We start from the raw sequence: 13,870 nt of genomic DNA on the forward strand, positions 1-13,870 counted from the left end.
GGCCACCCCCTATTAGCAGACATAGTTTGCTTAGCTTGTCAGTCTCTGTTCCGGTCGTGTCTGTGCCACGTTCAATCGCAAATGCCCAAAATGAGGCGTCGTTTTGACGACGAGAATGACGACCCACCCAGCGACCCCGAGCCGACGCCGAGCAAGCTGTGTTTCAGGTCGCTCTCCTTCAAGAAGACCAATCTGCTGCTTCCGAGGTGCGCCCGCGGCTTCCGCCAATTTCGTGGCAGATACTTCCGTCCTCTGCCCGCCAGAATTGCTTTCCTCTCTTTTTTTATTTGCTCCGAGAGCAAATTGGGGTTTATTTTCGCTCCGCAACATTTCCCAACCGGCCTTGTGCAAACTTTGACCGGGGATAGCATATTTTTCCCACGTTAATTGGATAAATAAACAGGCCTTGACAATGTTTTTGGTGACGCAGAATATGATATGGGCGAAACAAAGCCGCCAACGCGCCCCATGGGAATGTGTTGAGTTTGAGTTCGCTCGAAGGTGGTGGCTCGAGCATCCCGCGCCGCTTCTTCTTTTCTTTCTGGCGCTTTCGTCTCGCTGCTACATAACACTTCCACGGCCATTAAAATTAAGACGGGGGATGACCCCGACCAATTCAGAAATAGCGCCCCGTGCCTGTGGCGGCGCCGAGCGCTTCAGCTTCGTACGCACGCCACTGCCGTGTGAGAATAGAGAATGAAGAAAAAAAAACGCCGAATGCGAGGCTGCTGAATTAAACATGTTTGCAATGAGATGCGCGCTCGTAACGCCTAACACGCGCGCGCCTTTTAGCGGTGCACGTTGCGTGCTGCCGGATAACAAACTCGCGGGGAAAGGTGTTAAATTTTCATTTCCTCGCGTTGTTAGTGCTGTTTGGGGAAAACAGGGTGGAATAAGTGGGCTCACTGGGCTCTCGCACGCTGCTGTTTTTCTTGAATTAGTCTTAAAGGGTAGAGACGCTAGGAAGTCGGCTTGTTTAATGTATCCAAATAATCTTCCAGTCAACTACTGGGTTATCTAAATTGAACAAAATTTGTGGAACAAAAGGTTAATTGAAAAAATTTGGTTGACACGAGTTCAATTATTCACAGTTTGAAGAGAGAAGAAAGAAAAGTTATGGATTTGAGTCAATTTAAAATTAAACTAAAATTTTGACCTTTTGGCTGTTGAATTTTGTTAAACACATGAGGTTGAGTAGCGCGACATTCTGGTTTTGTCTGGCTCAACAACTATAAGTGCAATTAATCGTTTTAAACTTCTAGTTATTCTAAATCCTCTGCAGAATGTTTGTGCTGATTTTTTAGGGATTAAAGCCGCCGATGAAGGCCGAGGGATCGAAACACTTATGAGAAATTTTCTGTTAAGATTATCTCTTGATTTAGGAGAAGTCTCTTTAATTTGTAGTTTATAAAACCATAAATCTCTGTACTGGACTGCAACTGTCTGACAATAACAATTAAGATATCATCAGCAGTATAAATTCTCTGCTCCCGGAAAATTTATTCGCTCAACAAATCACTAAATCCACAAAGTTCCATCCGCACTGATTCCAAAAAAGACCTTCACGAATTCTGCCATTTCATCCATTAGTTCATTTTAGATTGAAAAATTCCCTTCATCAAGCTAGCCTTCTTGATTGACTCCATAAACAAAACTAAATAAACGCCCGTGTCAAACAACTAAAACGAATCAACCAAACTGGGCTATTATAACCTCGTGAACCGAAGCCGACTGGCTATTTCAAGTACTCGTCTCCTTTAATTGGGCACTTAATTGTAAGAGGCCGTGAGAGCAGCACGGCTGAATGAATGAAGCGTCGCGTATCTTGTCCCGAAATAGAATTCGGGACGCAAACAAATTAATTAATTAATTGTGCGAAGCCCATCAAAAAATCCTTCGCAACAGTTGAATTGTTGATTCACGTTGCGAGAGTCAGCACGTGTTACCGTATTTCCAATGTCGGAGAGCGTGTTCAAACGGAGCAATTGTGCCGCATCATGTCGGCAATTTATGGTGGCGGCGCAATATGTGCTCCGTCGTAACGTAATGAATGCTCTGCTGGGACACGCTGGCCTGTGTATACTCGCACACATACACTCGCGCCGGCACGTACCCATGAAATTGTGTATGACAGACCGGCTTAATTTATTCGCCTGGAATATATTGCGATAAAAACGCTTGCGCCAGCGGGCACAGAACTAAGGCATAAAAAGGTCCAAATAATATAAAATTCCCGACTGCACAACGTTGCATATAGGTAGTGCTTTGGAGGTAAACACGCCCTCTTTGTGCGTATGCGTGTTTACTACTTTTTGCTTTTTGTGCTGGGATAAAATTTTATGAGCGTGTTAATAAAAATTTGCTTTTTACTGCAGAGTTCAGATGAGGTTGCTGCTAATTAATTAATTAAGAATTGTTTAAAAATTGAACAATTTTTGGTGCTATTTTTTCTAATGCCAAATATCAGCTCATGAAATAAAAAGATCTGTTGAAGAGGAGGTTCTTCTCTGTAAGTGGAATAACGTACAGTGTGAACTACGAATCATAAACCTCCTTTCATTCACTTCAAATTCCCTTTTTTAATATAATATCGACAGCTAAAGTTCGAATACTGTGACTGAACTTGTTTTAAATGCGAAGTCATTTTCCTTCCTGAATTTATTTTTACAGCCAATCTCAATATAAAACTAATCTCAGAAAGTGATTCGCCAAAACGGCAACCCTTTTTAATAAATTCAGCGAGCTTGAAATCTCTCGCCAATGCCGTGCACGTGCACTCTCCCTTTTGTATCTTGCTCCTCTGCTTCACTTTGCTTTACAGCTTTTCTTTATTATGTCCCGTTTCGCAAGCACCGCGCAAATGAAGCTGCGAGTAATTAAAGTAGGCACACTTGTTTTAGGACTCACTTTGGCGTAGTCGACTCTTTGTGTTCGCAGGCAATCATCATTATGCCAGGCGTCTTTTCGGCCAAAATATTTGGCCACCGGCCAAATTGGTGCCGGCGGGCAGAGAGCAGTGGGTGGGAAATAGAATCGAACTCTATGGAAAGCTACCGACGAAGGCAAAAGTCGACCCCTTACATAAACGCTAACTGTGTTTGACCCCGCATGGCTTCAGGCGAGCTCAGCACCCACTTTACCGGCGCCCAGTGAGATTCAAATAAGTGCACCTGCTGCATATTATTCTTGTCACGCTTTGTTGATCGACCGAACAGAGAACAATTCGATATTTATTTGCTGCCTTGGTAGCTGCAATTTTAATTAGATTAGCTGATCTTGATTGAGTTGAAGCCATACCTTTCATTCAATGCTCGAAGGGTTTAACTTTAAAATCACAACATTTTGTATTGTTGAAAATTATTCATGATTTTAAAACAAAATAGTAAAAATATAACTGAAAATTACAAGCAGAAATTTCATAGATGAATGAAAAAATATTTATGTTCTTTTTTAAGTTCAAATAGAAAAATGTTAAATTGAAAATCCCTAAATCGCAGATTGATTTCGATAAAAATATTTCTCAACGTTGGAGGAAAAGATTTGGTAGAGATTGAGTATACTTAACGTAAATTGCTAGATGCAAAAGTAACGTGAAATCTTCTGATCAGAGATATGATTATTTGTTGTTTCACCGCACAAAAAATCTTAAAGAGCTGTCTGAAATTTTCGAAACTTCAAATATTTGTTTTCGTCAGCTTCCAGAAGAGAAATGAATGACCGTTTAGAGGCTCCAATGTTAAACACAAATTGTTTTGAGGGTGGTGTATAGGGAATGATGCCGTCAAATCGAAAATATAATAGTCAAGTGTCACCGCACCCAACAGTTAACAGTCGGCCTAATTTCTCACTTTTGCCCCCGTTTACACAATGCAATAGTATGTTTGCAATCCTCTAGAGCAGAAGTAGCGTTCTAATGCATAATAACGAGGCTGCTGACACCGGCAGCGGTCGCGCGCATAGAGGGAGGAAAAATCCGAGTGCACACAGCCTCTGGCCAGAGCCGTCATTTGAATAATTACATTCGCAACATTGTGTTGCACGCAAACCCTTTGCAAACGGCAAACAGCCTGCATAGGTAGCAAAGAGTGCAATTCCTTGCCCGGGAATGTTGTGAGAAGGTGATTTCATTCGCAGAGAACGTGTGGCGAACAGGAGCAAAAGTTCCGCCGACTTTCTACTTCATTTCATCTGCAAGACGACGAGCAAATTGGAACGCGATTGGAAATGTTGCAATTCGCCTTTCTCGGAGGCAGATGTGTGCGTTCACTTTATTATTCGCTATTCTTCTGCTTGAACAGAAGAGAAAAAATCCGTGTTGACATTTCTTCTTTAATTCTGCAACAATCCTATCTCGCCTCGAGATAAATTGCTTTCGTGATCTGCATAAAGAGCGAGGAGAAACCATTTCAACTGAATGTGAAAAATAAAATCTCCCTACTGTCATTATCGATAAGTCTAAAAATTGATAAAATATGAAAACTTCGTGTATTTATTTGAAAGTTGATCCAGACGTATCGATTTTCCCCAGCGTCACATTACGCCTTAAAGCATCTGTAACAATACAGGTGTTGGGTACACGAAAAAAATTGAAAAGGGGTATTTTGCTTACAATGCTCGCGGCCATTCTGCTCACGCATTGAATGCGTTGCAGACGATGGCGATAAGAGCAAAAAAGTCTCATTCCACGGAAATCAGATATGTCTCGCGGCGCAATATAAAACGGATCCTTTATCGCTAGTTAGTGCTTCTTGGTGTGCAAAAAATTCCTTTTGAAAGCAAATGCACTACTGCGGACTCGTTCGGCAAATTAACTCGCGTCTCTTTTATTTATTACGAAACGCAAAGAGCGTTAAACTTTTACTGCTGCTCTTTACAAGTCTCATTAGCTGCCGTTGACTAATCACCGCTGTGTTTTATTTTTTAGACCGTGGGTTATGGATACCGCTCCAGGGGATGATGAGGCCCCTAAGGACCCGGGGGCCTTGCAGACCCACCACTTGGGATACACTGAAAAGGACTTTGAGGGTGAGTATTTCTCAAGAGTAAATAGAGATTAGTCTGTCGAACCACCTACTTCTCCCGCATTAAAAATCTTTCTCTGGAGCACTCTGGAGTTAGCGGGAACCAATCAATTTCTTTTCGAAACCGTCGGCTTCTTTTTGCCACAAACAGGAAATTTAAATCTTTACTTTTCTACCGAGAGGATAATGCTAGGCAATGGAAGTTTTGCATTCAAAACAGCTGGCAATGTTTGCAGACAAAGCGGCAGTCCGCCAGAAATAAAGTTACTCTTCTTCGCAATTCCATTCTTCTCCGCAGAGTTTCGGGCCGTCCATCCAGTTGCACGCTTGGTCGAGAACCCTCGCCTCTGTTCCTTTTTTACATGCGTTCAGTTTTATTTCGCATCCACGACAATTTCCTCCGTGTTCATTGTCTCGTGGTTTTTGTGTGTGTGCCGCCTGGTTGTTTTGAGGTCAGTGGAGTCTAACTCAAGCTAACACATATACATACCAAACAAAAAGAACTACAATCTTGCCCGCCCGAGTGCGAGACACGAACCGTGCGTGATGCTTCCCTCGTGCATGTGCCAAAAATGTCGTAGCCAAATACCGATTCGGAACTATCAAATATTTCTCTTACTTAGTAAAACTACGTTTCAAAACGTACTTTGTTTTTCTGTAGAAAAATCGCGATATTAAAAATGAAATTTCATTAAAACTCTCGCTTTGTGTTAAAGGAATTTGCTAACCGAAATCCCTCTGTGCGAGTAAAAAGCAGCGGCAGACTAGCCGTTATTATTATTTAGGTTTTAGCTGGTCAAACGCGAAATAATTGAAAAGCCAGCGCACAACTCTTTTTGATAAAGCCGCTGTAGACACTATGTGCGAGGGGAAATAAAATTATTTGCAGACGTGAAAGCCGCTTTTGAGCCGACGGGATCCGAGTTTGTTGCTCGTGATTCAATTACTCTGACGACGTTATTTCGCCAGACGGCCACTCTTTTGCTTGCATTACAGCCACACGGCTACGGTAATAGAATAAAACTCCTTTTCAGATTTATTCCCTGAACTACAAAAAAGCTTGAGCAAAAAAATCTTATTCAATCATCTCACTTTTTGAGTCGAAAGTCGAAAAATCCTGTGTTAACGAGCAAGTTATGTTTTGTCAACTGAATCTAGTCTTTTGACGAATAGTCGAGAAAAAGATTGTTAACGACCTGTTTCTCGTGAGTGAAGCAACACATTCAGTTCGATTCTGGCAGCAGTGTGCTAAATGGTTGTACAACCGCGCAGAGAGTGAAAGAAACCTTCAAACTGTCCACTTCCAAAACCTTTCGTGACAGCCAGAGACTTTTCATTGATTTCCCATTAAATCGCCGATAATTTCCTGCGTGGTGCTCGACCCAAATTGTTTCTCTCGGAGCAATATATTTCCTGTGACCGAAAAGAAGCCGGCTGGTTTTTAATTAAACATTCTCGTCGATTCCCCAAAGAGCTTTGTCGGGCTTCAAGCAGCATCGTTGATTGCGCTTTCGGCTTCCTTCTCCTCTGTTTTCTTTTTGCATGCACATACAGATAACGCGGAAAGTTTGCGTGGGTGGAGGAAAGTTTTCGTCGGCAGCATCTTGTCTGACAGTTAGGAAGAGAAAATTACGATTGTCACTGTCGCTGCTGGTGTGAAATTTGTTCTCGGCACAAAAGGAAATCAAATTGCAATTTAGGTCTAGCCACCAAGATGGAAAAATCTAAATTGGTCAAAAATAAAGTATGAACCCAGTCAGTCACGCCTCTTCAACGCTTATTTAATTTCGAGCATTTTAAATGCAATTATTCTTGTCACATGAATCATTAGCTAACGCCTTTCAAAGTCCGCCCTCTCAGCAGTACGCAAGAAAAGTATTGATTCAATCTGTGCACATGAGGTGACGCATACCAGCTGCCTTGCTGCCGCGGCAGCTAGCTCTGGTTTGGTGCCGACAGCTTCATTAGTTTGAAATTTGACGACAGCGTGTATTCAAGAGGTGAAATAAGACACGATTTTGTCTTTTTTTTCGCAGGTCACCGAGCGCACACCGTTTATGTAGGGGTGCACTTGCCCGGTCAAGGTCACCGCAGGCGGTCGCACCGGAAACACCACAAACACCACAAGAACAGCAAGGACAGCACCGACGAGGATGACAGGCCAAGTGAGTAGCAAAATCTTTTTGATCTAAAATAGCTTTAAATACAGAAAAGCCTCAAGGTAAAACTAACGCTTCCTAATTCAGAAAAAATCCACATAGAAAATTTCCAATAGAAAATCCTATTTTTTTCGCTCTTTACCCCCTCATTCACAAAATAATGGATTTATTAAAATTCAATAGTGTTTTTAACACCCTACAATATACAGTCATATTTATTGGCGCAAAATATAGCCTTTTCTAGGTCCAAATGAAGGAATACGGGGAAAAATAAAAAAGTTTTTTGCGCATAGCCCAGTGGTGCATAATTGCGCTTTGCAAAATTGGCAAACCTCCTTGAAACTTTCGCACGTTGAAAGTTTTAAAAGATAAATAGGGGAAACTCCGCTCATAATTTAGCAGTTCACATTTTTTCTCCTCTATCTTGCCAATCATTAAAGCGCGCTCCGTAGCTTCTTTAAAAATTCCCGTTTCGTAATTTTCAGACAAACACTCTTTGCTTTCCTCAGAGACACATCAAAGACGCTCTTCAGGGCTCATTTCAATAATTCAAATTTCACGGTGCGAGGGTTTCTTATTTGCTGTCTGAGTGCGTCGCGTGCTCTCGTAATGATTTCATTTCGTTTTATGGTGTTTCGTCTCAGGATTTTGTGCTCGTAAATTTCGGTAAGCGCCTGTCCTGAGACGCCATTCGCTACTTTAATAGAAGACTTACAACACACATTCACCGGCAAAATAAATTCAGATGTCACCTGCGGGAGAAAAAAAAACAAACTCCAGAGCCGGGAAAAATCGCCCCGACGTGCCATAAAGAGCAGCACGACTTTTTCCTCCGATTTGTGTTAGGTCTCGAGCGATAAAAACCGCGTTGACACAACCTCTACCATGGGGAAGACATAGTTCGTGCTCCACATGGTTAGTGGTGTGGATTTTGCTGCAATAATGAACAGCAAAATAATATTTTGTTTAAAAATTTTAAGCGTTCGGTGAACATAGAGACTGCAAAATAGTAGATGAAAACCTTGCAAATCTTGAAATCTATATTTATGGACTTATAAAACTGCCTTCTCTAGCTTACCTCCAAATCACTTCCCTCTTGCGTTTTTTGTACATAATATCAAATACTTTTCCCATTGATTTCGGAGCTTTAATGACCTATATTGACTGTGAGGGTCAAAGATTAACACTCGAAATCTTCTGGTATTTCTAATTTCACATCTGGATACCCCCGCAAAATTCCATTTAGCTTTGCCAAACAAGATTCAATTCAAATTCCTTCTCTCGAGTAGCAATTTCGTTTTGGAGGAGGCTTTGAACCTCATACCATATGATTCGGCAGCAGCCAAATTCCCATTCTCAGCAACGCATTCACACAAGTTTCGAGTGCCCTTCAGACAAAGTTCGCCTCACTCTACATCTCATCAGAATCGATGCTTACTGTACAAAGGATTTACTAGGCACGCATTGAAATTCACTTGAGGCACATAACTACCGAGTTTGTAAAACCTTAAAAAAAAAATTACGTCACATTATTTCTCTTAGCTGTCTAAAAATAAATCTAAAATTATTTCCTAGCTTCCTTGAACTTTGGTTTCTTTATTTGCTCTAGAACAATATTAGCCAATTGGAGTGACAAGCGCAAGATTTGTTCAGATGTATTGTAACTCATTTACCGCGTGTATGCCACGCGTCGCAAAATAAATATTCCACTACTTCGCAACTCGTTTGTTGCCTAGTCCAGTTTGATTAGATAAGAGAGGGTAGCCTCCAGGGGTTGCACCTCGCGGTGCATAAAAGTGGAGCAGCAATTTCGCTCATGTGTGGTGAGTGCCTTTTATCCAAACGCGTCTTTTAAAACACTCAGTCGTATACATTATGCAAAAGTCAAACAGCTACTCAACAAGTTCGTTTCGCTGGCCACTTTTCCCGCTCGGCATGCACGGAAGGATGGATTTTGCTAGAGGGCGATGCTCGAGCCACGCAGCTTTCAGAGTAATTGAAGGGCGCGGTGGATCGCAAATAAAGTTATTCATTTTGGCAAACTCGCTTTTTGGCAGAATGGACTGTGGAATCATAGCCTAGAGTTGTCTATTTTAGATTAATCAAAAATTTAATTTAGTAGAAAACGTCGCGACCAACACTTGTGATTGGAAGTAATCTGCTTGTGACTTCAGTATTTTATTTTCATGAATATATATATAAATAAATAAACTCGTGATACGTCAAGTTTAGTGAGCATCACTAGTTGAGTGAATCACGAGAAATATAAATAAGATATTGCTTGTGATTTTGACCTTCATTGAACAATGTTTTGTTTAGAACATAAATAATAATGCCGCAACCCTTCGCGTAACACATTTCTATTGTGTGCTCATAAACAATATTATAGCTATTAAGATAGGAACAAATAATGCGTAACAAAAGCAATACGTAATGGAGAACGACGCAGAACCAATCGCTTCAGTGTAGAGTTTTTGTTTCGGACCAAATTCGATGCTCGTTTAGAATCAACGACCCAAACGAAGACCAGTTGTCACGGCACTACTTGAGGAATCGCCATCAACGCTGCCAACTTATCCGCTTACACCCGCCATGCGCATTTTTCTCGCTCGTAATGCTTTGTTGTAACTCGCGAGCTGAACGGCGCTCTCGCCGGTAATTAATGCCCTCGCTTTAGTCAGTTCGAAGACATCAAGATTTACATTTTACCACCGTCTCGTCTATAGGAACGCAAACGCACCCACCCACTGAGCAAAGCAACTTGACCCCGTTTGATAGCTGATTTGGACAAATTTTGAAACTACTTTTGCTTTAATTTTAATAATGACGATATTTAAAAGTTGTCAGGTAAAAGATTAACGAATCTCAAGTTAAAATTTGTCCAAAGATAAAAAATATAATTGGCAAGTTTATACGTAGAACCAAAAATTGATAATGAGGAATAAATAAAAACCTGAAAGTTTGATTATAAAGAATTTGGATGTTTTATGGAAAATGACCTGACGATTCAAAGGTATTTTTAAGCTCAGAGAGAGTCCAATGACACCTTCGCGTGATCAGCCGCTATTTATCGTGTTGTGCAGCTGGCTTGATCTCGCCTCCTCTAAATGATGTGACGCAGACAAGAGCGAGCCGAGTCTCGTCGCACTTTATTATCCGCGCGGCGGTCTTTTAATTCGATCGGTCTGCGCGAATAAGATGAATCTGCGGTCTCACAGTCAAAGGAAGGTTAGGGCGTTTTGCGCTGATTCGCAGCAATCTGATGCGTCTGCTGGAAGGTGGCCAACACTTGAAAAACCGCCAGCGCACGCGAGTTTCTAGCACTTTACAAAATTTCAGACACATATACTGCTTCTTAGCGACCCATTTACGAAAATCGCTTTTCTGCGTGATGCTCGGTTCAAAGTGTGCGCGCCTCTCTCTCTCTCTCTCTCTCTTTCTCTCTCTGGGGATAATAAGAAATAATAATGCACTTTCGGTAATGGACGGGTGTGGTCATTGCACGAGCAGCGAGATGACACGAGCATGGCACGCGGCCAGGTTGAGGGTGCAACACGCACTGCGTTTCGAAAGTGCTTTCGCCCAAGTTGGACTAACGCTCGTAAAACAGAGCATTTTTTTACATTTCGACGCAATATGCATCGCAAAAGCGCCTTTGCGGTTGTTTCTGCTATTGTGCGGGTTTTCGTTCGACCATTTTACGCGCACTATTTTCACAACCTTCGCCAAATTTCTGCAGATTAAATGATTCCGATTATGCATGGTAATGCACAGCAATATTTTCAGGAATTATTGCTTCGTTGTGTTAACATTTTTAGAATGAAGATAACAACCTAAAAAAGTCAATTATTTGTCTCAAAATTAATACATATTTTTAGAATTAGTAGCATTCATTAGATAAAAATACCCATTATAAATGTTCTCCCACGGTTGCCTATTCAATTCATATTAAAACATACTATTTGAAAGTAAATGCAGTTACGCGTAGTTTCCAACATGTTTTCTAGGGAATCACGCTCACTGAATATACTGAGTTTTATGTACATAATTCAAGTATACATTTCAGTTTCGCTGATGTGCAAATAGACTCATGTTGTTTACCTGATCCATACAATGAGGCTATTACGTTGCAGTTAAATGAATGCTTATTGATCAAGTTAGGTCTAAAATTGTGGATGAAATTCAAAACCGTTTGTAATATATGAATTGCTATTTATTCCTCCTATAAATTTACACAGTTGGAAAAAAATTAACATTTTATTTGATGAACCAATATTAACTAACAGAAATAACTGCTTGAAATAGGGGTTTCCATGTCTTTATGCGGATCAAAATATATAGTATCATTTTATTGTTTTTAATCACCGCAGGAAAATTTGATCTATACATCCTCACAACCAAAAGAAATCAACACAGATCACTAAATCGGTCTAATGAATATTCTATTCGATTGTTTCAGTCACTCCGCCCGCTCAACGAGTCCAGTTTATCCTGGGCGAGGACGCCGAGGAAGGAACCGGCCATGAGACGCATCCTCTCTTCTCCGAGATGGGCGAGTTGGTCCGCGAAGGGGACGACTTCGAGTGGAAAGAGGTGAGAGCTAGTCCTGCGCGTAATCCCAGTCTAAGGCAGGTCGAGGGTGTCTTCTTGCACGGAGACGCCTCGTGGATTTATTATTCATTCACTACAAGGAAGGGTCCTCTTACCCTCGCTGTTGGGGCGTGATTACTCTTTTATTACAGTCCAGAGAAGCCCTGAGTGTCACGAGCCACGCTCGTTTTGCCACGGAACAAGACAAAAATTCAGCCAGGGCTTAAAAGATTTTGCTCCCGCAAACAAGATTCCGTAATGATCGCGCCATTCAACAGCTGTCAGTTTCTTTTTAAGATGATTGACGTGTAAGAAAAGTGGTAGCGTCGATTTTGCTCGGCGAATCAGACGGCTAATAAAGCCGCGGTGCCTGTGTTTCTTGCCTGGCTGAAATCAATCTAGCGTGTGTGCGGCTCGTTGAGCTTCACTCTGCTGGCAAAATAGCAAACACACTTTTTGGCACATGATAGATGACGGACGCGTGATTGGAGAGTGCGCGTCCGTCCAGCAGCCAGCTCTGGATCTAATAAAGAAGGGAATTGCAGTCCCGGATGGTTTGACACAGCAAGACTGGAGTACGGCGGCCAACTGTAAGAGGGATGGTTTCCACCGCCCACTTGATATTTCCTCTCCATCGCATCGACTTTTTCCCGTCCGCTCTCACGCTGAAGTAGCAAATTTTGCCGGCTGAGCTGAGCTGAGCGAGGACGGTGGTTCAACTGCACCCTGCTTATTTTTCTGCTAAAAGGAAAAGATGTTGTCAACGCTCAGCCAAAGGCGGTCGCAATCTTCCTCAATATTTTTTATTTATTTCTTTTGTGAACCAACCAGATGTAAAATTAATTACCTTTTTTCTTTGTCATTTCCCAATATTTGCCTATTGTTTTTATTAACCAGGTGATTGGTCGTTTTTGCAGACGGCTCGTTGGATCAAGTTCGAGGAAGACGTGGAGGAAGGCGGCAACCGTTGGTCGAAGCCGCACGTGGCCACCTTGTCCCTGCACTCGTTATTCGAGTTGAGGGCCATGCTGTCCAGCGGCACCGTCATGCTTGACATGGAGGCCAGCAACATGGAGCAAGTGGCAGACCTCACAATCGACGCTATGGCCTCTGCAGGCCACCTCACGCTTGAGGAGCAGAAAGAAAAGGTACAGCTTTGTTCCAATCTGCATGAATTACTATAAAAAAGCATGAATTCCCCGCAACCGGCTGTCGCAACAGTGAAATGAGAGCAACACCGTGCTTCTTGTTGCCAAATTCAATTAAACTCGCAACTATTTTCGCGCAACAGGGATCAAGGTCGGTGTAAAAATTAATGAACAAACGTGCCAGAAGAAGACATGCCCGACAATTCCGTAATTCAAGACAGAAGCAGATGCGACGTGCGCGTAAAAACAGACACCTAATTTCATCTTTGTGACTGTTGCGGCGAAATAAAAGTTTCGCTCTCGTCAGTCGCAGAAAGTCGGTAAATTCGTTTTCCAGCGCGACTGGAGTCTGAAGCAGGGCAAAGGGACCAAGTGCAGAATCCAGCTGCCGCTCTCAGTCGGGCAAAAAGGTCAAAACCAGACTTTTGGGAAAGGGATGCCAGTGTTTTTGCTCGCTGTCAGACGTACTGGGCGCACGTAGGCGACGCAGGATTTAATTGAAAACAGCCGTTTCGCAGTGTTAAGCCCAAACGATTGCTTTTTACAAGGCTATTTTAAGGGCGAGAGTTGTCTGACGATGGAAATAATGATTTGACGCAACGCTTTGTTGGATGAAAAAGTAATACGCGGTGGTTTTTGCTCTTTTATTTTAAAGATCAAAGCTTTATCATAGTTGTTTGTTTTTAATTTATGCTCCCTGTACGCAAAATTTTTATTTCTCATTTTTATGAAATTCCTATACTTGAGGAGGAAAATGCTGCTCTAAATTCTGCCACATGACCGATTTTCATCTCTGGCGAATTCTCTCTCCACCGATGCAGCGTCGTTATTGAATTCCAGTTCGCCGACATGGACTGATGAGTGCGCGCGTCACGTTAACGCAATAATGTCACTCGCGTATTTCACCCAGTTTTAGCTCGCAGGCGGAAACATGTGTGTGTGTCTCCCGATT

The 13,870-nt window shown here is 42.1% G+C and overlaps 1 protein-coding gene across 14 annotated transcripts in view; it reads left to right on the forward strand.

Moving 5' to 3' along the window:
• The window catches only part of Ndae1 (Na[+]-driven anion exchanger 1), a 64,642-nt gene that overhangs the window by 38,752 nt on the left and 12,020 nt on the right, over positions 1-13,870 (forward strand). For 13 of the 14 annotated variants that reach the window (XM_065496607.1, XM_065496603.1, XM_065496601.1 and 10 more), the window contains 4 exons: positions 4,925-5,025; positions 7,058-7,186; positions 11,640-11,773; positions 12,688-12,918. In XM_065496607.1, coding sequence (XP_065352679.1) covers positions 4,935-5,025; positions 7,058-7,186; positions 11,640-11,773; positions 12,688-12,918 — 585 coding nt within the window. In that variant the 5' untranslated portion in view covers positions 4,925-4,934. Of the gene's footprint in view, positions 1-90; positions 207-4,924; positions 5,026-7,057; positions 7,187-11,639; positions 11,774-12,687; positions 12,919-13,870 lie in introns of those variants that run through there. The other variant, XM_065496596.1, reaches the window with a different exon arrangement.

Source organism: Cloeon dipterum, chromosome 1, assembly GCF_949628265.1.
Source record: "Cloeon dipterum chromosome 1, ieCloDipt1.1, whole genome shotgun sequence".
Taxonomy (NCBI): Eukaryota; Metazoa; Arthropoda; class Insecta; order Ephemeroptera; family Baetidae; genus Cloeon; species Cloeon dipterum.